General features: G+C 38.1%; 1 protein-coding gene across 1 annotated transcript in view; it reads right to left on the minus strand.

The window, feature by feature from the left end:
• Positions 1-23335, minus strand: part of UVSSA (UV stimulated scaffold protein A) — a 61577-nt gene extending 38242 nt beyond the window's left edge. The window contains exons 1-6 of the mRNA XM_060769286.2: positions 22950-23335; positions 18253-18583; positions 16903-17023; positions 15564-15980; positions 14359-14468; positions 11629-11757 (exon numbers count right to left, since the gene is read on the minus strand). Coding sequence (XP_060625269.2) covers positions 11629-11757; positions 14359-14468; positions 15564-15980; positions 16903-17023; positions 18253-18583; positions 22950-23047 — 1206 coding nt within the window. The 5' untranslated portion in view covers positions 23048-23335. The remainder of the gene's footprint in view (positions 1-11628; positions 11758-14358; positions 14469-15563; positions 15981-16902; positions 17024-18252; positions 18584-22949) is intronic.
• Between the last annotated feature and the right edge of the window lie 1941 nt (positions 23336-25276).

A 25276-nucleotide genomic window follows, 5' to 3' on the forward strand; every position in this document is an offset into this window, starting at 1 on the left:
CCCCCCCCCCCCCCGGCTACATGCCTGGTTAGTCCTAAAACTACAAGTTTATACATGATTTTATACAGGCTACAAATTTCATCACTAAACACATTTATCTGTTCAAGCAACTAAGGTGAATAATTAAGGTTCAAATCTAAGTTACAGTGAAAACAAAATATGGAAAAAGCTTAAAACTGCAACCATAAGTCACCATCAAAACAGACTAAATTAAATAAAACAAGCTATAATTTTAATTAATAATGGTAATGAATAATATACATTAATACATCGATAATACTTTCTTATCTCCTTCCATATTAATGAGGTTATTAACTGTGATGGCTACAAGGAGTACATAACTCCCCTGTTGGAACAGCTCTATTGGCTGCCAACCCATTTCTAGGCATAATTCAAAGTGCTGGTTTAGGCTAGGGACCAGATTACTTGAAGGATCTTACCTTTTTCTATGAATCTGTTAGAAATCTTTTTTTTTTGTTTTTTTATTTCATGTCAGGAGCAACTTGAGAATCTGCAAGTCACTTCTACTAGCATATGGATGAAGATGAGAGGCAGGCTGCAGGGGAAGTTGGGTGGGGGGATCTGTGCTTTAAATATAATTTTACTTATTGTATATTAACTGTATTTCAACTTTATAACCATGGAATAAAGACTTAATTACTTTTTAAATTTTTGTTTTTGTCTTGTTTTACATTTTTATCGGTGTCATGGTATTGTTTGCCACCTTGAATCCAAATGGGGAGAAAGGTGGGATAGAAACAACATTAACAACAACAATGAGGTATTGTCTGTGATGGGTTGGATATAACACCCAATTGCATGGCTAAGCAGCATAGAAGTCAGTCTGGGATTGGGTATTCAAGACTGTTCTCGCTTCAAATGACCCAGTTTATATATCTGCTTCTGGACTCACACTTGCTTTTTGGGATAAGAATTTCACCAGGAGCCCAAACAGCTTGAGACTACATGCCAACTTGCAGCTAATCCCAAATAGGCAAAACTGGCACACTCTGGCTACATCTGTGTTACATTGCTGCCTTTGAAGAAGGCTCAGGAAATTACATCTGCTTCAGTTGCTCCTGCCACTTCACTTTGCTCCATTTTGTTTGCAGGGACAACTCAACATTGGAGCACTTGATGCACATCTATTCCGCTCGAGCTTTCATTTGTTATGCAAGGAATCAAAACCACAACATTTATATCAGGCTTTAGAATCAGGCACCCTGTAGTTAGTCAGTTCATCAACAGTCCACTTTCTTCAATATTACTCTCAATTATGCTTTTAATAAACCCATGGATCTTGAGGGTTTTTTTTAAAAAAGAAGACATTTAGAGTAAAAGAAAACCATGAAATACATTATTCAAAAGGCTATTTTAAATACCTTTTTTAAAAAAAAATGTTGAACATTGTACTGACAATGGCAGAAAATCAATTCACTATCTACAATAAAGTAATGACAGTTTCCCTGTGTTCCTTTACCAGTTACGGAGAGCCCTGTTATTCTAGTACATTGTATATCAACGTTTCAAGGCCATGGAGAACTTGTGCTGAGAGGTGACTATATTCTATACATTTGATTTCTAAAAATTACAAGTGGTTTAATTAAAAGGTTGATTCTATTATAGCAAAATTTTGACAAACATTATCTTTAAAAAAAAAAACCATGCTAAACCAAAATCGCTGCCCGAGAAATTCTTTGTTTATCTGAAAATGCTGAAAATATTGTATCAATTTATGGATAAGATGCAAACAGTGTAATGAGATTTACCTGCCTTTAACTAAGGTTATAATTAAACTATAAGAGCAATCTGAGAGGGATTCAGAAAATAAGATCCTACAAATTGAGGACCAATTTGGGGGGGAAAAAACAGTAAAATGCTACTCATTAAAAAAAGCTTTCAACATCTTTCAGTTTATACATCCATGAAGAGAATTAATTTAAGACATACTGTACACAATGAAGCCCAATCACAATCTGTGCCTTTCAGTGCAAGAATCTGATAAAAGGCAGGTTCAGCATTTCTGCACACTTGCAGGGCCTCAAACTTTGAGACCCTCACGAAGATTTCCTAAGAAGAGAAATTGTAGGATGCAAATTCACTTTGTTTAGGCGCAATCCATGAGCTGCACATTTAGGCCCTACAGGAAGCATTAATCATTGGAAACTGTAATTTTTGTTATCAGTCCAACACTAATCAAAAGGGAAACCTGTCACTAGCACTGACCTGTGAAACGTCCCAATTATACTCTTTGGAAATGACAGGAGCACTTAACTTCCTCACTGAATAAATGACGACAATCAATCACGTTTGAATAACAATGAGCCACGGAGCTGAAAATTATTTTTTGTATAGAATCTACCCAGGAATTTATGAAAGGTGAAACGCAACCCAAGGTTTTAGGGCCATTATAGCTTTCAGCTAGTACAGTGCATATCAAACACTAAACAGAATTTATGTGTTTTAATTTTCTAAAAGGTAGATGTGGACTTGGTGCTACAATGCATAACATATAATTCCAGATATTAAATATGAGGGTCATTTTCATAAAATATTATGCTTATTGCCTGCACCCTTGAAGTCACAGAGGAATTTTTTTTATTAAATTTGTATTTTCTGTAAAGAAAATATTTAATAGCTAAGCTAACTACAAAGAATTAAGTCCTTTGTTTGCATATATAAAGAGACAGCTTTTTCCTATCGTTTTAAATAAACCATAATTTCCTTCATTTAAAATCAAAGGAAATTGGCTTTAAAAGCTATATAATGAGAATTAGCCGTAGATGGCAACTTATCACATTTGAATTTTTTTAAAAAACAATTCCGTCATATCCATCTGCATTCTTGAGTATTCATCCTTTCCATTATTAAAGCAGGCCCAACAAAGCATAGCCAGAAAAGCTTCGTATCCAAGGCTTCACCCTGAAACACCAGGTTTATGCTAATACCACCAGATTTCAGTTCCACTCAACCAACTCACTGCGCACCCTCAGCTAATCGAAAGCTACAGGTTTCCCAGACTGTGATTATATTGTCATCAGGGCCACTTAAAGAATGTCACTTAAAGAATGCCACAAAACCAATTGATAAGAAGTGGTACATACCCACTCCTACTAAGCTAATTTACTAGTCAGCAAGTTGCATACAATCCAGGCTTCAGCAGGCATTATCACTTGCTGGACCAGGAACTTCTACTACATGTCAGATGTTTACCCAAATCCATAACAAACCATCTCCGAGTAGCTCTGCAGATTATATCAACTCACATAGAACTGCTTTCAGTAGAAGATGTATATAACTATTATTGCCTCTTGCAACACATAATACCTTTTTAAATGTGATTGGCAATTATTGCTTCATTGACGGATGTACTCAAAATCTAAAAACTTGATCTAAATAGTAGCTTGAGTAAAACTGCTCTGTTTTTAACGGTTGCATATGGTTTGGTTTGAGCATTTCTGTTTTATAGCCCACCTCCCCCCGCCTCAACATGGGACCCGGCAGTTCATAGAAAAACATTAAAACAGAGCAGAGCCAAAACTACAATGACAGAAAAGTTTAAACAAATTAAAATAAACAATCTTAAGATACCACCTGTAATTTAAAACAACAGAAAAGCAATAACAATAGAAGCATGTATGTGCATACATATATACACACAAAACAGGCATCAGGTTAATAAAGTTATGTTTTTAAAAACTGTTTCATTAATGTTCAACTGATTATAGTAAATTACATGTTTATACAGATTCATTTTAGATGCATCTTTAAATCATAATAATGTAAAGCATTCTACTTGTATATTAGTTCCCCCCTCCACTAAATGCCTTACACATTTTGAATAATCCATATCCTTAACATAATGCAAATTCTTCACATAAATGCTACATAAGATATCAACATATGCATGAAAGGAATCTTGCAATGAAGTCAACAAGTTACTAGTCCAAAATGTTTAACTTCACATACACAACCAACCTTTCAGAGCAGTTTACAAAAGGTTAACTGACAGAGCACTTCACAACAATTTTTAATTGCCACAGAAAATGAAACAAATAAAATTTTAAAATCTTGAACACTAAAAGCTTAAACTATAGGCAATTTTAGAATATCAACCAGATCTATCTGATTATTCAAGGAAAAAATAATCTTATGAAGACTATTATCTCAACAACAGAGTTTTGGTACTTTTCAGTAAATGCATGTCTATCTTTTGCTACTTCAATTTTACTTTTAAAATCATAATGCTTTGAAGTGCTATTTATTGTACAGATTTAACACATTTTGACATTATAAAAATATGTTTTGATAATATTGAATCTATTGCAATGATTAATAGCTAAAATTTATCTGGTTAAACCTGTAGAAAGTATTCTTAAAAATTAAGATGCTATGCAAAGAGAAGGAGAAATCCAGTTGACGTAGAATCAATATGTCTTCTAAAAAGGTAATATCTACCTCACAAACACATGAGGGCATTCTAAGACTATCAACAAGCATGTAGATTGGGATAATTCAAACATTCTATTTGGGGACTTCTCAAAATCTTTTGATTAATTCTGCCCTCTGAAACTGTATATAGTTAGCCCTCTATGTCCATGGATTTGGATTTATGCATTCTATCATTCATAACAGACAGACAGGCACACACACACTTTATATAGAAAATAAAAAAAACCCCAAACCTTGATTTTGCCATTTTATATAGAGGCCCCATTTCATTGTAGATACAGTATCTATGGGGGATACTGTAACCAAATTCCAGCAGATACCAAGGGCCCACTGTACTAAATTTAGTCCTGGGATAGGAAGAGATCCTCTATTGCAGTGGTTCTCAACCTGTGGGTCCCCAGAAATTTTGGCCTTCAACTCCCAGAAATTCTAACAGATGGGAAACTGGCTAGGATTTCTGGGAGTTGTAGGCCAAAACACTTGGAGATCCACAGGTTGAGAACCACTGCTCTATTGGATTGGTAACTGGTTACAGAACCGAAAGGTAAGACAAGAAATGAAATGTGTAAGAAAGAGAATTTTCCACTAATTTGAATTTGAACCATTATTTTCAAAGTTCCTCAATGTTGAATCAGACCAAAGATCCATTTAGTCCAGCAATATGTTGATGCCCCTGTCTCTGCACTGTCTACAAAAGGTAAGAAGTGGAATTGTACCTCCCTCCCCATCCTCATGTTCCCCAGCAACTATATACAGAAGCACAGTCAGGTTGCTAATGTGGGGAATGTATATCTAGATATCCTTTATGACCAAAAGATTCCAATAGCCCCATCCTTCCCTCATTTATCCACTTTGCTGCCTGACATGGTAGCCATTTGGAGCTGTCTCTCTGTGATTGGTTGGCACTAGTCAGGCTCGCCCAGCTCCTCCCCATGCAATGACCATATTCAGAGTGGAGATGTAGGGCCTCATCCAATCATTGTGGGCTACATTTCCATGCACTTTGGAAACGGAGTGCCATGGAGGCTATCACACGACATAAGGGCCCTTACGGTGGGACTCTATTTTAGCAGAGAGTGGAAAGGGAACCAAGAATGCATATTCAGGGATTGGGTGCAACCTGACTCCAAATGGTTTAAGACAGGGAAAGGACATGGGATGGCTGGCCACAAAGTCAAACAATTCCTTCTGATTTCCCTCTCTTTCTCCCCACTTCTGAACATGATAAAGTAAGGAATTGTGTAAGAAGTTTGTATAATTATGCATAGTGGAAGGGGGGAGGGATTTGCATCTCTCCACAACGAATGGCAAGAGATTTGAAATAGGCAGGGAAGTGATTTCTTCACACAGTATACCAGAATAAAAAGGTTTCATAGCCTGCCAAAAGGACAACAGGAAGGGGGAATTGGCCTCCCTTGGAAGGAATTCCAGAATTCAGGGGCAGCCACCAAGAAGGCCCTCTCTCACATCCTCACCAACTGTGCTAGTGATATATAGATTGAACTGCCTTTTCTTAATACTTTAGTTACTTGGAGTTATAGCAGACAACTACTTAAACTGTTAATAAGTTTGCTTCTGTATATGTATACCTATATTTCACCTTCAATTATACAAAAGCACTTTTCAAACAGCAACATTGTAGTTTAAAGTGCTTTTTCTACTGATGTCTGTAGAAAAAGCTAGCTTTAAAAATACAGCACACTTATTTTCTAGTTTTTCTCATCAGTGGAATCCTAAAAATTACAAAAATGTAAATGCCACACTTTCGACTCACTGCATTGCTCTTCCCACCACATTACCAAGTGTGTTCTCTGATGCTGTCTTACCCCCCACCCCCACCATTATGCTTGTATTTCTGACCTGAGTCAAAGTCCAAGTGTTGTGCACAAGTGTCGGAAAAACATCCATAGACAAAGAAGGCTCAAAAGAGCAGCCTGCCCATCTTCAAGTAACAGAAGTGTTGTGACGGTAGTAGCAATTATGATAAACATGTAGAGCTGGGCTTTCCAAATTGTGTGTCATAACACGTTAGTGAAGGAGTCCTCAAAATAAGGCCCACTTGCAGGATGCGGCTCTCCAAGGTCATTTACCCAGACTCACCCTAAACTTTAGACAATCCTAATTAACTTGACTTTCTCATCAGACAAAAGCACGCTTACACTTCCCACTAAAACACTGGTAAGTTTATGTTGGTTAAAATTGTTCTTCATTTTAAATTTGTATTGTTCTTTCATGGGGTTTTTTTTTGCATTACAAATAAGGTATTTACAGCATGCATAAAAAATTTATGTTTTGTCAAACTACAGTCTGGCCCAACAGTCTGAGGGACCTTGAACTGGTTCTCTGCTTTAAGCTTGAGGGATTCCTGAGTTAGTATATCAGCTGCAGTATGTCAGAGAGTTGTACAAAATGAGAAATCTAATTGAACTACTTTTATTTTACAAATCATTTTAATTTAGAAACATAAATGAAAGGTTTTCATGATATATGTTGTGTCCCCATACATTTTGTTACTACAGTTTGTGAAAGTTACTAAATCTCTTATAAGGGGTTGGTTTAGCCTCCGGTTTGCAAGTGAAACCAAATTGCTATGTCGCGAAATGATGCTTATCTAAAATGTGTCACCAAAATGAAATATTTGGGAAGCTCTGAAGGAGAGGCAAAGCAAACAAGGAAGCTATCTGCTCACTAAATCTGGGTTTCTTAGAATTCTGCAGTCAAATGTGCAATTATACCAACTCAATCATGTCCTCCCCTCATTCAGGTACGGCTGCGTGGCAGGCTCAGATTCTCTTTCTCTAACATGATGTAAGGTATCCTCAGATAAGTGAACTCTAAACTTCATTTGTCTTTCAGCAGGCTTGATGACTATGCATTTAAAAACCCATTCTGTCTTATAAACTAAAAATTAAATGTACTCAGCTGTGATGGTCGTCATTGCATCTGCTATTTATATGCTAATATTCTCACTGGAAGATCTTGCAAATTATTCCATCATACCATATTTCATGTGCATCTACTCACAGCCAACTAAATATTTTTTTTTCGAGAGGAGAGAGGATTTTTAGCCAAGAAATTAATATTTACTGCAGTGGAACCAATTTATACGTGCAACTTTATGGGAATACGTTTTGAATTCAGCCATGACTTAAAATATAGTCAAGGCATCTTAAACTGAGGAAAGCACAATTTTTGTAGCAAAATTACACAGCATTCGTTAATTGGCTATCAAATTATTCTCAAACGATTCACAAGTAAAGCACAGCAAGGTATGTTAGTGGGGGAAAATTATACATTTTTGTGTATTCTGTATCTTTTACATCATAAAAGTGAATGGTATATTAACCAAAAAGTAAATAGTCTTAATTTTACCATACTTGAATTTTAGTTATCAATGATGGCACAGAACAAGGAATTCTCAATGTACAAGATATTCATATACATTCATAGCATTTCTTAATTGAATGTTTTGTCTTACAAATACCTCAAACTTAGTGCTCTCTAATGTTTATAGATAAGGAGATCATTATGTTAGTATTGTATCCTGGGAGTGGGGGAGGGAATAGAATTTTAAAAGATTCTGTAATAATCTTAGTTGCTAGATATCAGCACTTTGACACTTTTCTCCTTTTCACAAGTGAGCTGTTGCACAATGAGGAGCACTTTATTGCCCACTGAGTTACAGAAGAGAGCAACTATTATATGTTTAAAACAAAAAAGGAGAAATTATTGTTCTCCCTCTTATATTTTGCAAATCACCCTGTCACAAATTAGCTATTTCAGTGGATTCTATCTTTATTCAGAAAAAAAACCCGACTCCCTAATTTTATCATCTACATAGTCTGGCTCTAGAATTTTGATTACCTAGGTTTCATATATTCAAGGACTGGAGGGGAGTTAAGGAGGGTACATCCTAGAAAACCTAATCCACATTTACACAACATTGCCACAAGATGGGGCAACATGCAAAGCTAATGTAAATGGTTTAAGAAACTTCCTAATTTCATCTGTTTCATTGTTCTCCTCTGCATCTTATGCTGAACATTAGCTTTTTATATAAGCGGGCTTCAATTCTCAGCGACAATGTTTGAGACAAAATGATAGAACTGTTCTGAATTGGAAAAAGGCAACATCTTTGTAGAGAAGGCAGACAAAATAATAATGTGCTAAATACAAACCAACTGCTGCTTTACTATACATTTAAACCAAGAGTGCAAAAGAGTGCCAGCAGGTAAACACATTGTATGATTGAGTACAAACAAAAAGTAGATGGAAAAAATACACTGAAGAACTACATAAGAGAGATGAAAGGATAGCAGATTAATTCAAAGAAGAATCATTTCAAGAGAAACCCCAATTATCATTGGGGGGTAGGTCTCATATTTTTTCCAAAAATATACATATATAGAAGCCACCAAAGGTGTGCTTCAAACAAGTAGGTACACAGACACTTTAAAAAGCACTCTGAGATATCATAATTGTAGCCTGGCATGCATGGCCACATGGGCATCAAAATAATGAAACTGGCTCACAACCATCCAGGATTGTCTAACAGGAATTACAACAATATTTACTTGTAGCGTATCTTTGTATAAAGCAATATAATGGTCAAGAGCAACTAATCTTAATTGAGTAGAAATGACAGCATTTTTATTGCAAATAATGACAGATCTGTTCTCTTGAAACCCAAACGTACTGATAAAATCACTCCCAGATGTACAATAAACAGAGAAGTACTTAGACTCCTAAGGCACTAGAATCCATCTTATATCCAGGATGTGCTCCCTCTCCTGGCCGCTGAATTTTAAGGGATATTTACACTAACCTAAACAGGCTAAAAGAAAATCTGATTTCAGTAAGATCCACTCTCAAAGGAAGTGGACTTTGAAATGTATTCTGTTGAATGGAAAACCTATTCAAATCTGATTTCACTTGTTGCAGCTCCCAACAAATGGTTATACTTATCTTAATATATTTACTATATCTAATACATATACTAAGATTCTCTGCCATCAACTTCGCTGGACTGGCCACATCGTCCAAATGCCCTATCACCATCTTCCAAAGTTACTTTACCCTCAGCTCAAGAATTTAAAATAAAATGTCAGTGGACAGCAAAAGAGATTCAAAGATGGTCTTAAAGCTAACTTAAAAAAAATGTGTCAGATTATTGTGATCTAATGTATCACACCTGTTTAAAACATGTGACATGAACACTCTAAGTAAAAGTGATGACATGACTTAATTCAGGCATTTTAAACAATGAGCCCGCATACAGGCTGATGGAATATTTTAGCACCTCAGAGTGGCTTTTGTTGCAGAATTCACAAAACCAAAACTACACTATCAAGATAGAATTTTGTTTTACAGTTCTTCAAGTGAAAATGTCATAAGGTCCCTAATTTTCAGCCACCTACTACAAACAATTGTTTTCATTGTTATTTTACAGACTAAATAGTAATGTTTTCAAGATGCAGAACTTGGGTGGTTACAATGCTTTTAATAATAGTAATAATAAAGCTTTATTTATATCTCTCCCCCTCTCCCCAAGGGGACTTGGGGCGGCTTACAACAAGAGGAAACAATATACTGTATATACTCGAGTGTAAGCCTAGTTTTCAGCCCTTTTTAAGGCTGAAAAAACCCCCCTCAGCTTATACTCGGAGGAGGGTCCTGGTGGGAAGGCGTGGGGCTGAAAGAAGGGCTTCTTTCAGCCCCATGCCTTCATGCCAGGACCCTCGCCTCTCTGCACAGCAACCCAACTATCCTTCCTTTTCTCCTCTCTCAACGCCATCTTTCCTACTTTTCCTTATTCATATATGCATAGCATTTTCCCCAAAATGTATAGTAAAAATAAACTGTGGTGTTAAATCAAAACTAACAAATAACAAAAGACAAATCACAATACACAGAAGAAAAATAAATCCCAATAAACATATTAATTATAACTCATAAACATCACCCATATAAATATAAAACTTTACAACAATTAAGACATTTAGTACCACTAAAAACATCACAGAACCTGCTCTTGTTGGTAAAAGCAATAAAACCCAAAAAGTAATAGTTTTGTCATTCAACAAATGCTACATATTTATTCGTAAGCAAAGTGCACCAGTTTGTATATAAAAGGGGAGGGGATGGATTCATCAACTAATTTCTTTGCTCCCAGAATTGTCAGACTTTAGAACAGAACATATCACCTCTTTCACCGCCACAGCAGTATCAATGGAAAATTAGCATTTAGTCCAACTTTTCATCCAACAGCCAACTAAGTGTATATTCTCTGCACTTCTGGTTTGCGGCTATGCATATTTTCAGCTTTACTCTCCTATGCCCTTTTTTACAGATTCCAACTAATGTTCAGACACTTGGAATATGTGGTCCCACTGGCCACCCCATGAGTGAGATATATGTATGACCAATTTAATTCAAGTTCAGCTGAATATTTCCTATACATCCTTAAAGTGTTACTACCATGTACTTTGTTCAAAGTGTAAACTTAAAATTTAAATTGGATCTCCTGTTACCAAAGGCTCACATGCTTACATTTTGTGTAAGTAGCCCAAGTTGTTAAAATGTTGTTTTATTGCAGAAGAACCTAGAAGTACAGACAAGCAACTGGATAAATTAGTCATCCCTGAGAATGAAAATAATCTAATGTATGTAGCAACAGTTAGGGGTTTGTTTTTTTTTACAGCAATCTGCCATTTCATCTTAGCTACTACCCCATTTCAAATTTATTGTTTAATTTATTGTATTCCAGCATATGTATTTCTACCTAATGCTAAGCTTCAAACAAATAAAAAAAAACAAAGAAAAAACATATTTTGCAATTTAAAAAGATACATAAAACAATAAAATCCAAGTAATTACTATAAATATTTAAATATTTGTAAATATTACTTTTATTAAATGTACAAAAAGAATTATTAGGGTCAAGATTACGCAAAAAGCATATAAAATGTGTCCCTTGTAAGCCGCCCCAAGTCCCCTAGGGGAGATGGCTGGCGGGGTATAAAAATAAAGTTATTATTATTATTATTATTATTATTATTAAAATACCTTTGGAGGCCCACTGATTTCCAATTATATACTCAAAGCAGGGCATCCTAAGAAAATATGATTGGCTTCTGAATGTACATCAGCATGTTAGAAATATTTAGCACAACTCACCACTTTCCTCTTCCTCGCTTTAAAGTTAATATTCATTTCCTTATATTTCTTCACAGCAGTCTCCAACTTATTTTTAAGTTCAATGGCTTGCCTTAGACGGTCATCACTTATTCCAGCTCTTGTAAACAACTGCAAGTTTAAACTGACAATTAGTTATCTTACTCAGATACACATCCAAAGACCTAAACAACTGGCATGCCACAGAAAAAAGACAGGGATTTGAAATACTAAAAATTAAAGTTTGCCCATATTTCCTGGATTAAAACCCTTAAATGGAAATAATCAGAGAGTAGATGCTAAGAGAACTGAGCACTAAGTATCTGTTATCTGCAATCTAGTGTCCATGACTTGCAGAAAGAGCAAGTTATAACTGTAATAAGATTTTCATTACATTAAAATGCATTGATAAATCATTATATATAAGAATCTGCTCTGATCCACATATTGTATATATATATTTATATTGTAAGTGTACTGTTCTTTAATCTGTAAGTCAGCTTGAGTCCCAATTTTGAGATGAAGGCGAGATACAAAATAATAAATAAATGGTTAGTATTAGACTACTGCTTTCCAAAATTAGTGATACTGCCCCTCAAGGGTGCAGGAAGGATACAGGGTGGAGGAAGTGGTCAAGGGTGCACTGGAGGGGGGGGGGGTACTGAATAAAAATAAGAGGGCAGTAGAAACACAAAGAAAAAAAATAAAATTTTGAAAAAAATATTCCTAGATGTTTCATCTGTTGTGTAAAATAAAGTTCAAGATAAGTGATTACTTTTTCCCCAAATGAACACACAAAATGCAAGTGCTCAGGTCTGCTGACATGTTTTAACAGGCAAGTGTGTTGGTAGGCAAGCATGTCACATATTGTTGGGAAGTCCAGCATATATTGGCAGGAAAATGTGCGTGCAATTACTTTTTTACAATATAATATTATAAATAGGAGACATATATGATTTAATTTAGATTGTTTCTGAACTGTGTGACAGTTAACCATACAGCATGTGAAATAAGTATTTTAAAAATTAATTAATGTTCCTGACAAATATAAGGAACTGATACCAGTACACCAGATTTATCCTTTTTGTTTGGGATTGTTTTCAATGTTATTCATAATTTTAATTTTAATAATATCCTTTATTATCCTAAGTTTCTGTGTGAAACGCAAATGTTACTATGCTTGGTTTTTAATAATTGTAATAATAGTTTTATTATTTCAAACTTCAAGATGTCTCATTTACACCTTTTTTCCATGTTGTAGGATGTAGCTAGAAATACAGATACATAAAAGAATGCAATTTTGTCACTGTAGCTTTCTTTTTGTTAGCTGAAAGAAGTTAGAAGTTATCTCAAGGTAACTGATTCACTGAGTATTTTTTTTTCCTGAAAAGTGGGTAGTCGGTCAAATACATTTGGGAGCCTCTGCACTAGGCTTTAATATTTTATTTTATTTTCCTTTTTAACACCAAACTCTTGTGTCACAGTACAACCATTCTGTGAAAGTTTTTTTTTTCACAAGTGAGATATAATACCCAAAACAAGCTAATCCAAGAAAAAAACAATGGAATACACTGAACGGTTCCCTTGAATTCCAAGTAGGTTAGGCTTGGATGGTTTCCTTTTTCTTTTGCTGCCATTGCCTTCTTCTCACTCTTACTAATTTTAGGAAGGTTTCTTTCCTTCCTAAGATAAATGGTTTGCAGATGATTGCTCAGATGCAGCCAGAGACTGGCTCTTTAAAAAGAAATTCAACTAAGAAACATTGGTAATTCATAGTCTTGGAATGTGTACTGCAAATATTACAGGATCACAGGAATGCTTTATCCTGGGTTGGGTCAGATAAAACCATACACAATGTGATTATAGTAAACTTAGTATTAAATAGTGGTGGTGGTGGGGGGGGGGGGGGAGGTAATACTTATGCAAGTTGGCATATTTCCACCTAACACTAACATTCATAACCAATTCTGCTGGTTCCCTCCCACCTATATCATGGCTGAGGTCTGGAGATGCAGTTTCCTGCTTCCCCTCAAGTCCTTGAACAAAGAACAATTAATTTCTGACATCATCATCATCATCATCATCATCATTATCATTATTATTATTTCCTGCATTTATAACCCGCCCTTCTCACCCCTGAAGGGGGACTCAGGGCAACATATCCTTCAATGAATCCGATTGACCCATTTATTATTTATTCATTTACTGTATTTGTACCCCGCCTTCTCAACCCTGAAGGGGACTCAGAGCGGCCTTACAATAGGCAACAATTTGATGCCTTACCAAACAGACAATAATAAAATCAACACATATATTAAAAGTTAAAAATTTAAAAAGGAACATTGCACTCTGGAGGTCTAATTCCTGACGTTGGTCCCTGCCTGGAAAAAAGGTGCTAGCCTTATTCTGCTAACTTCTTCCAAGATTCTGGGAAACCTGGTCTATTAAAATTAATACATACCACACACACTGAAACTCTAGTTTACTTGGATCAAGAATTCTTTATGGTCCACAAAATTGACATTGATAAGGCAGATGTGCCTTGCCTGAGACCTAGAATGGTGTAGTGATTTGGACATTGGACTAGGACTTTAGAGATCAGAGTTCGAATTGCCATAGGGACCAATGGGGAGACATTAGGCAAGTCACACTCTTTCAGGCTCAAAGGAAGATGTATACACATGTATAGAACTCATTTCAATCAAAACCAAAATATGAAACCATTGTCCTCACCTGAATCCAAGATTGTACAGAAGGCAAGAATTTATTTTGGATGAGCTTACAGGAATCTGCAGCACTGTTTATTACAGCGGTATTGTCTTCATTCTCCTGAAGTTTCATATCTAATGAGAAAAATGAAATTATAAAATGAAAACTATTGCAACACGGTTGTCAAACATTTTCATCAAGAGCTGAATCAGCCTTATGGTGGCCTTCAAAGGGCTGTTGAATCCATGGACGGAGAATCCACGGATACAGAGGGCCAACTATATTTTTTTACATGGTGGCAGGTACTGGTTTGTATCCAGTTTGGATCCCCAGATGTTACTGAACAACAGCTGCCATATGGAAGGCTAAATAAAATGTCAGGGTAGGCCAGAATTGGCCTACAGGCTTGGAGTTTGACACATGTGCAGTACCTCTAGTATATGTATGTATATCCTAAGCCTGGTGTAGTTCTCCGATAGCCTCCTACTTAGATAAGATTGGTTTTACATGCATTTAAGAATATAATACCCTTCCATATAACCCCTGTCCATTATTTGGGCTACTTCTTTGGGACTATAACCATAACTATCTGGTAAATTATGGAGCCTCTGAAATCTCAGGAGATTATGGCAGATACTGAAGAAGGCCACACAATTTTCTCCTCAGCAGTACTTGAAGTATTTAACTGATTTCTAGTCTTTTCCTGGTGGCACAGCAGGTTAAACCAATGAGCTCCTGAACTTGCTAACCAAAAAGTTGGCAGTTTGAATTTGGGGACCAAGGTGAGCTCCCTCTTTTAGGCCCAGCCCCTGCCAACCAAGCAGTTCAAAAGCATGCAAATGTGAGTAGATCAATAGGTACCGCTCCAGCAGGAAGGCAACAGCACTCCATGCAGTCATGCTGGCCACATGACCTTGGAGGTGTCTACAGACAATGCAAACTCTTTGGCTTAGAAATGGAGTTGAGCATCATCTCCCCTAAGTCAGATTCAACTAGACTTGATGTCAGGGGAATCCTTTACCTTTTCCAACCCATAACAACTCCTTCAAAAGTTAGATGTCAAAGGGAAGTTGAAAAGCAAACTGATTTTTTTAGCTACAGCATATGGAGATGTTCAAAATATATGCTTAGAGAAAGTGATCACATCCCAATCAACCTACAAATCCATGTCGTATGTTCTTAATGCAATGTTCTCCAGCTATCGTGTTACATTAAATTGACCCAAATACCTGTAGATATTTCAAGATTAAGACTATATTTATGAGAACCAAGACCATGACTCCGAACAAAGGTTGCATGATCATTATCTCCTCCAGCTGCAGAAGTCAGTTCAGATTCCAGGCAGTCTTTAGTGTCTGTGCAATCCTGCACTTTCCCATCTATGTCTCTGCAATCAGTTTTTGGAACAGGAACCATGGGCGGAAGGTATTTGCTACAACAAGGCTGCTCCTCATCTTGAAGGAAAGAGGCCTGCTGATTTGCCTTCTCCGAAGATGAAGAAGAAGAAGAAAGAGTTTTATTCATTCTGGCTGTTCTCCAATCAACTGTTTCATTGCCGTTCACCATGAAGTCAAAAGGATCTGGAATCAGAAGCTGAATACAGTTCTCCATTTCTGTCAGTACAGTGTGGATTTCTTGGGACATATCTGTTGAATGGCACAGTGTAAGAATATTGCCACAGACAATAAAAATTTCCCCACTATCCGATGGCAAATTTGTTTTCTGTTAAAGATGACAGTTGGGCTTCATCCTTACAGTCAGAAATTGCTTGCATGTTAGTAATATTTAACTGTAAACATGTCATCTAAGTTCTTTCCCACACAGAAATTACTCCAAAATATTCAGAAATCCAGTTTACTTTGGCCTCTTTTTTTCTTAGAGAGATCCAAAAGTTAACGGCACTTATTGATTTCCTGAAAGCACAAAGATCGCATCAGTATGACCCAAAGTAGGACATCAATAACTTAATGAACTTCACTCCACTAGACATACCCACTGTAGTTATATATCATGTTTCCATATCAGTGGTTCCCAATCTTTGGTTCTCCGGGCATATTGGCATTCAGCTTCCAAAATTTCTTAACAGTTGGCTAAGTTCGCTGTGGCTCATGGAAGTTAAAATTCCAGACTGCTGGAGAAGAAAAGGTTGGGAGCCACAGCTCTATATGGAACAGAGGTAAGAAGCATGGCTAGAACTTGTTTTGACGAACAGAACAAATCTAGGACTTATCCTTATATTGGAAGGTAGAAGGTCAATTCACAATTTGAAATATTTGATGCTTTTTCTTTTTTCTATCATAGCATCTCCTTGGCAAGTTTTTATTTTTTTTAATTAAATTTGCCCACATTAACCTCTCCTGATCTTTGTTTTTCCTCCTGTCTCTCATTTGTCTCTGTCTGTGGCAAGCTATAAGCATCTTAGAGGCTACAGTCATGAAAACACGGTAGCAACACCATACAAATAGTCATTTATCACTAATAAAGCTCACTATTTTTGGAAGAGAAAGCAGCATTCAACACTCTCAAATGTAATAAGAGCTAACATACCTCAAATCAAACCACACTCACCTTCCATTTCACTCTCTGCTCTCTGAGCTTTATCTTTGTAAATGTTATCCAAACGTTTTTGTTTCTCTTCATCTCTCTTCCTCTCAGCTAAAGTCCTGGCACTTATATTTTGAAAATCCACCTAAAAGAAAAATTGGAAAATACCAGTTGTTTTAAAGAAAAAATCTGGCATTGTTGACTATATTTTAATAGTGAACATTTCTAAGCAATCAGTTGCATGATATTCACACAATTCTCTTTTTCAGAAAATATATAAATGCTTATTCTTTCAGTTAAAAGAAATACATACCACTACACACAAAGAATTTCTCCCTGCCCATAGAACTAATAATATAGAGCACATGTGTCAAACTAAAAGTTCACAGGCCAAATTTGTCTTGCCCTGTAACTTTTTGTGGCCCTCCAGATGCTGGACTACAACTATATTCCTCATCATATGACATTGTGGTTAGAGTTGATGGGAGTTACAATACAGTAACATGTGTAAGACTGCAGTATGTTCTGTTTAGTTAGGATAGTGGAGTTTGAATTTAGATACAAGTAATATAATAATAATAATAATAATAATAATAATAACAACTTTATTTTTATACCCCGCCAACCATCTCCCCTAGGGGACTCGGGGCAGCTTACAAGGGACATGCCCAAGATTACAATTAAAACACACATGTAAAACACTTTAACCAATTAAAACATCAGATTAAAAAATAACAACACAATTGAAAGCAATATAAAAACAATACGGCTGAAAAAAACATAGCTGAGGTACAGATTCAATTAGTGCAATACATTTTTACAGGAGCGCAGGAAAGTGCAACAATATGGTAAACTGGGCAGGAAATACTGTCATACAAGTACTCTGGATATGATGCCTGACTTTAAAATGTCATTTAATATTTCCCTAACCACAGAGCTACAAGTGCAATTTGGCTGCAATTCCCATTACCCCCAGTCCCCATGGCAGATAATCAAAAGTCGTGGGAGTTGTTCAGTGACATCTGGGGATCCAAACTGGGTAAAAACTAAAGAGCACCAACCAGTATGTAAAATATATAGTTAGTCCTCTGTATCCACAAATTCCCCATCCATTGACTCAATGGCCTTTGAAGGCAACCATAAGGCTTGTGTGACCCCTGATGGAAATGAGTTTGACAGCCCTGAAATAGAGCATTTTAGAACCTGTGGTCACTTCATGTGCAAAATTGCTTTGAATAACTGACAGTCAAATTGATATTATAATGAATGTTTTAACTTTTTAAACCTGTAAATGTGTGCATGCTTACCTCTAACAAAGTGAGCTTTCAATAAAGTACCTGACAAACGTAGCAGAATATTAGAGCGTGAAAGTACCTTCTTGTTTTGCTTTAAGAAATGGTATCCCAGTGAAAGTTTCTTATAGGCCTCTCCATATTGCTCATGCCACTTTTGAACCGACTTGATGGCAAGTGTTTTAAGTTTTTGCGCTATGTCATTTGGTGGGGGGAGAGGCTGGTCATAGTCTGTTTCCACGGTGAGCTCGAGTAACTCCTGGAAGTTTGAAATAATTAAAGTCCTGAACTGATGTGATCGGATGAAGAGTTCGTCCACAATCTGAAACGCCGAAAGACGTATCTGAGCATGTTCTTGATTTAGCTGTGTCATCAGCAGGTGATATACATGGCAAATGTGCTCTTCAGAAGACCTGTAAAGTCAAACAATGAGACAATTACAGAAACAAGCATAAACTATTAAATCTCAAAGAAAACCCAAGAGAATGCTTCATAAAAAAATAATAGCTCGCCTGATTTATTACACCAATTGCTAGTTCCCATATCACAACACCTGAATAGAAGGCCCTATCATTTCTTAGTAGCTTTAAGGTTGTAGTCCTGTGCACATTTAACCACAGAATAAAACTCACTGAATAAAATGAGACTTATAACTCAAGTTACATAGACATTTAAATTATTACACCTTGATACCACCCAAGGCTATGAATTCTGGGCTTTGTCATTTGTTGAGGCACCAGCACCATTTGGTAGCGAAGACTAAAGATCCTGTGAAACTACAGCTCCCATGATCCTGTAATGCTGGGCCATGGCAGTTCAAATGGTGTCAAACTGCAAAAAATCTACAGTGAAGATGCACCCAGGATTAGAGCAAACCAGGGCCCTTTCCACACAGCTGAATTAAATCCCACATTTTCTGCTTTGAACTAGAATATATGGGAGTGTGGGATTCAGATAACCCAGTCCAATGCTGATATTGTGGAATTTTCTGACTTGATATTCTGTGTTATATGGCTGTGTGGACAACAGGCCCTAGGAAGCGAAGATGAGTGAACAACCACCATGCAACTCTTTTAAGAGCATGACCCAAATTCCGATTGATAATTTCTGCTAAAACCGGACCCACGGATCAAGGGGATCCATCTGGATGCTGGCTTTCCATTCAGAAAGTGCCTGAATGATGAAACATAGTGAACTCTCATGTATACAATATTAAATTATTAACAAAGAAAATTGAATTTCATAGAATTATATGGAAACAATTAAAATTAGACAAAATACATCAAAAGAACTGAAAAAGAATATTTAAAGGGTACCAGATATGAAATATGACTACAAGCCTTGACATCGAATGACAAGAGAATATTTTTGTTTTGCTATTGAGAACATTGAAAATTTTAGACAAGGGGTACAATAGCATTTGTGTCGAAGATATAGATGGAATAATAACAACAAACACAAATTGTTTTCTCCCTCAATCCTCTTCCTCTTTTTTCAGTGGTATAGCTGATATTTATATCATTCTAATCTACTAACCAGAGCTCCACAACCTCTACTCTTTTTGGTTTGTGTGTGTGTGTGTGTGTGTATGTATGTGAATAACAGTTTGTGTTTCTTTCTTTCTAAATCTATCCTTGTACCAAGTTCAGAAACTCCAGCTGGTTCAAAATGCAGCAGCCAGATTGGTTACAGGAACATCTAAGAATGAACATATCACACCTATCCTAAAGTCACTCCACTGGCTGGCAATTTGTTTCTGGGCAAAGTACAAGATGTTGGTTTTGACCTTTAAAGCCCTACATGGTTTGGGTCTAGGTTACCTAAAGGATCACCGCCTTCTCCCATACAATCCACCCCAAACACTTTGGCCTTGTGGGGGGTATCTGCTCCAACAAGCCAGAACCCAACTGGCAACCATCACCAAGAGGACCTTTTCATTGGCCGCCCCAGGACTGTGGAACGACCTGCCGGAAGAACTTCAACAGCTAAACAAGTTGTCGGAATTTAAAAACCACGTAAAGACCTATCTCTTCCAGCAGGCCTACCCAGACAGTTTTTAAACATGAATGTTAAGTGTTCTTTGCTTGATCTCTGTTTTGTGTGTTTTAGTATGTATTTTATAGATATGTTTTGGTGTGTATCTTTTATAGAGGTACATTTTAGTGTGTGTATTTGTAGTATTTTTGCTTTGCTTATGTATTTTAATTGTTTTGTAACTCGCCTCAAGCCATGAGGAGAGGCGGGTATGAAATAAAATCAATATTATTATTATTATTATTATTATTATTATTATTACTATAAAAGCTATAAAAATTGAAAAAAGGAAGTGTGTGATGGTTTTAGTCATCCTAGCTGGGATTAGCAACCACACTTAGGCCCACAGTATGTGTGTGTGTATATATAATAATAATATGTATCTATGGATGCATTTTCCAGGAAGGCTCCCGCATCTAGAGAGCCCTGTGAACCCCACTGGTGATAGACTTGGACCAAACTTTGCTTACACACTCCTACAACCAACTTGAAAAATTGGGGGTTGGGGGGCAATGAAAAAAGAGTTGTAGTACACCCACCTCTGGAGAGCCATGTGGACTTGGCCATGGTGGTCCATGCCTTGGTTACATCCAACCTAGACTACTGTAATGGGCTCTATGTGGAGATGCCCCTGAAGAGTGCCTGGAAACTTCAAATAGTCCAAAGAGCTGCAGCCAGGCTACTCACAGGTGCTGGACCTAGGGAGCATACAACTCCTCTGCCACAGCACCTTCACTGGCTGCCAATTTGTTTCCAACACCGATTTAAGGTGCTGGTTTTGACCTTTAAAGCCCTAAATGGTTCAGGTCCAACTTACTTATCCAACCGCATGTCTTCATACCAACCTGCCCAATCCCTAAGATTGTTGAGATCGTCAGGCGAGGCCCTACTCTCGCTTCTGCCAATGTCCCAAACGCGATTGGTGGTGACGAGAGAGACGGCCTTCTCGTTGCCACCCCAAGCCTTTGGAATACCTTCCCCAAGGAAATTAAAACAGCACCCTCTCTTTCCTCCTTCAAAAAACAGCTGAAAACCTTTGCTTCAGAGAACCATCAGCAAAGAAACCTAGGGCTCTTCCAGACAGCCCTATATTAATGCAGAAAATCCATTATCTGAGTGTGAATTCAGATAACCCAGTTCAAAGCAGATATTGTGAGATTTTCTGCCTTGATATTCTGGGATATCAGGCTGTGTGGAAGTGCCCTCAGGATCCCAGGTTTTCCACTTATCCTAGATTATCTGACAGTGGGGACTCATATAATCTAATTTAAAGCAGAAAACCTGGGATCAGATCCTGAGATGGAGGGCCTGTCTGGGAGGTCCCCTGGACTGAAGTGTCAGGATGGCTAATTTTATTGATTGGAGTGAAGTGCAATATAACCTGACAAAAAAACCACATTAATGTATGTTGTTTTAAAAACTCCTATTTATGTTTATTGTCCATTTTATGTGTTTTATATATAGTATGTGTTCGATTTCTCCTACTTTATATGATGTTTAATATGTTGGAAGCCGCTTTGGGTCCTTTTGGACCCTTTCACATAGCCCTATATCCTAGAATATCAAGGCAGAAAATCCCACAATATCTGCTTTGAACAGGGTTATCTGAGTCCACACTGCCATATATTCCAGTTCAAAGCAGAAAATGTGGGATTTTATTCAACTGTGTGGAAGAGGCACTAGATTTATTATTATTATTATCATCATCATCATCATCATCATCATCATCATCATCAGCTGTCCCTTGCCATGAGTTGCTGTGGCCCAGTGTTGTGATCTGGAAAATAAATTAATGGTTTCTAATCTATGTAATTTCTTTATGCTTGTGGGTAAACAGTATTTCTTGTTGTTTCTTTGTCAGTGTTGATATGGAGAGTATCTGGTTTGCCTACTCTGGAACATGCAACATATAACTGTCCTTCTTTAGGGGTCCCTTTCAAATCTATGATATTATATTTGTGTGTGTGTGTGTGAATCATATAAATCTATCTATATCTATGGCTGGATGGCTCTTTGTCAGGAGGGCTTTGATTAGATTTTCTTGCCCTGGTGAAGAGAGTTGGACTGGATGGCCTTAAGTATTTTCTGTTGGTCATGGGGGTTCTGTGTGGGAAGTTTGTCCCAATTCTGTCGTTAGTGGGGTTCAGAATGCTCTTTGATTGTAGGTGAACTATAAATCCCAGTAACTACAATTCCCAAATGTCAAGGTCTATTTTCCCCAAACTCCATCTGTTTTTATATTTGGGCATATGGAATATTTGTGCCAAGTTTGGTCCAGATCCATCATTGTTTGAGTCCACAGTGTACGCTGGATGTAGGTGTACTACAACTCCCAAACTCAAGGTCAATGCCCACCAAACCCTTCTAGTGTTTTCTGTTGGTCATGGGAGTCCTGTATGCCACGTTTGGTTCAATGCCATAATTGGTGGAGTTCAGAATGCTACAACTCCCAAATGACAGAATCCATTTTTTTGAGTGAAGGACATACATTGGGTTGTTAGGTGTATGCTGTCCAAATTTGGTGTTAATTGGCCCACTGGTTTTTGAGTTCTGTTAATCCCACAAACGAACATTACATTTTTATTTATATAAAGATTATTATTATTATTATTATTATTTCTAATGGGAACATTTATAAAACCAAACATCTATATAAATAGGTATATTAAAAACCAGAATCAAATGCTAAACTGGACTTCAGAATGTTATGTGCTATGATCATGAGGAGAGCGGCAATCCCCCTACTTGCAAATCTTCTTCAGCTCCTTCATCTTCCCGGGATCCAGCTGGGCCTCTCCTGAGGTGGTCAGGGCCTCCACCAGCTCAGGCAGCTTCTGGTCCATCTGGCAAGAGAAGCCAACACGGGCGGGGAACGTCAACTCTGAAGAGACTGAAGCCAGCTGGGCGCTCCTTCAGAAAGCCTCTCCCGGCGGCCTGAAGGCGGTGGAGGCGGGGCCCGTCGCAGCAGCCTGCCCTCAGCCCTTCACGTCCCCTCCAACATGGCAGGCTACACGGCCCGGAGTACAGCGGCCAGAAGTCCCATTCTACCGCGAAAGAGCAGAGGGCCCCGGTCTCACCTCGGGCGCCAGAGAGGCTCCTCTGGAAGACTAGCAGCCAAGGCGGAAGCACGAAGGAGGAAAAGAGCCCCGCTGCGCAGGCGCACTGGGAGGGGGCGGGGCTTCTCGTCTCCCGTAAACCTATGGCCGCTTCGGGGACTATAGACTTCAGAATCTCTAGAGTGACACGTAGACTAGAATCAAAGTGTTAGAAGAGAGAGAGCAGCGGCCATGCAGGGACAGCACAATCAAAGCACCCCCGACAGATGGTTATCCAGCCTCTGTTTAAAAGCCTCCAAGGAAGAAGCTTACAGTGCATTCCGAGGCAGAGAGTTCGACAGGTGAACAGCTCTCACAGTTGGGAAGTTGTGTTGTCGAAGGCTTTCACGGCCGGAATCACTGGGTTGCGGTGAGATTTTTGGACTGTATGGCTATGTTCCAGCAGCGGTCTCTGCTGACGTTTTGCCTGCATCTGTGGCTGGAGATGCTTGCTACAGATGCAGGCGAAACATCAGGAGAGAGTGCTACTGGACAGGCCCGTAGCCAGGATTTTGTTGCCGGGGGGGGGGGGGGTGAGTCTGAGTGAAAGAGAGTCTACCCTAGCAAACCTTTTGTATCGTTACCCCAATACCCCCATGCATATGGGATATATTGAGCATGGTGATCAGATCATGATATGAATAAACGTAACAGTTTAAATAATGTACCAGTAAGGTCTTCTCGCGGACTACCATGAGAATTTCGGGGGAGGGGGCTGAAGCCCCCCAAGCCCCCCTCCCTGGCTACATGCCTGCTACTGGATCATGGCCACACAGCCCCAAAATAACCCACAGCAACCCGGTCAGGAAGCTCTTCCTAATGTTCAGATGGAATGCAGTTTTAATGTGGATCTTGGAGTGGGATAAACCGCTGAGCTGCTGACCAAAAGTACACAGGTTTGAATCTGGGGAGCGGTGTGAGCTTCCGCCGTCAGCCCCAGCTTCCGCCAACCTAGCAGTTCGAAAACATGCAAATGTGAGTAGATCAATAGTTTTGGCCAATCAGCTCTCTAATCTGTTGAGGTCCTTTTGAATTCTGATTCTGTCTTCTCGAGTATTAACTATCCCTCCCAATTTGATGTTATTTACAAACTTGATAAGCATGCCCTCTAAACTTTCATCCAAGTCATTAATAAAGATGTTGAACAGCACCAGGCCCAGGACAGAACCCCGTGGTACCCCACTAGTCACTTCTCGGTAGAAAGTACCATGATCCAAGAAAGGCTGAATGAACAGGCGCCCTCCGAGGAACTCCAAGTCTGCAAGGCTTGAAATTCAGGACAGGAGACTTGGAGGCCCCATATTCATGGAAGCACCACATTCTAAGCGCTTGTTCCTAGGTGCTTTTAAAATCATTTCCAAACTATCACAGGAGTTTATTGGCTTGATTTGTTCAGAAGAGGTTTGCTTTTGTCTTCCTCTGAGGCGGAGAGAGTGGTACTTGCCCAAGGCCACCCAGAGGGTTTCCATGATTGAGTGGGGATTTGATCCCAGATCTACCACAATGTTGCTTTTATTTCTTTTTCTATTTGGTTTTCAGCTGGTCCACTCTCATGTCCAAGAGAATTTTTGGATACTTGAATTTGTCTTTGACATATAACGTCAAAGACATATAACGTAACTTCTGGGAAACAGATGGCTGTACTGTTTTGTGGTATTAATGCCCTGCAAATATGCTGCCAGGAATCAGATTCTCCTGCAAAACAAGTTTTGGACACCATGTTTACTAGCAGAAAGAGTGATTTTTGTGGCACAGAGGTAGAAGCAATGTTGGCCCAAATGGCAGAAAACGAATGGGCTGCTAATGGCCTCCCACACCCGCACATTACACATACCTGTCAGTAGGCAGGCAAGCAAAGGTTTAAATCTCCCTTCTCACTGACTCCTAGGAATGGTGAAAGCTTTTCTCAACATGCAGCAATCACTGACATGGTGTGAACACTGATTTCCTCTTTATGTTCTTGCATATTTCTGTCTG

Source organism: Anolis sagrei, chromosome 3 (genome assembly GCF_037176765.1).
Source record: "Anolis sagrei isolate rAnoSag1 chromosome 3, rAnoSag1.mat, whole genome shotgun sequence".
Taxonomy (NCBI): Eukaryota; Metazoa; Chordata; class Lepidosauria; order Squamata; family Dactyloidae; genus Anolis; species Anolis sagrei.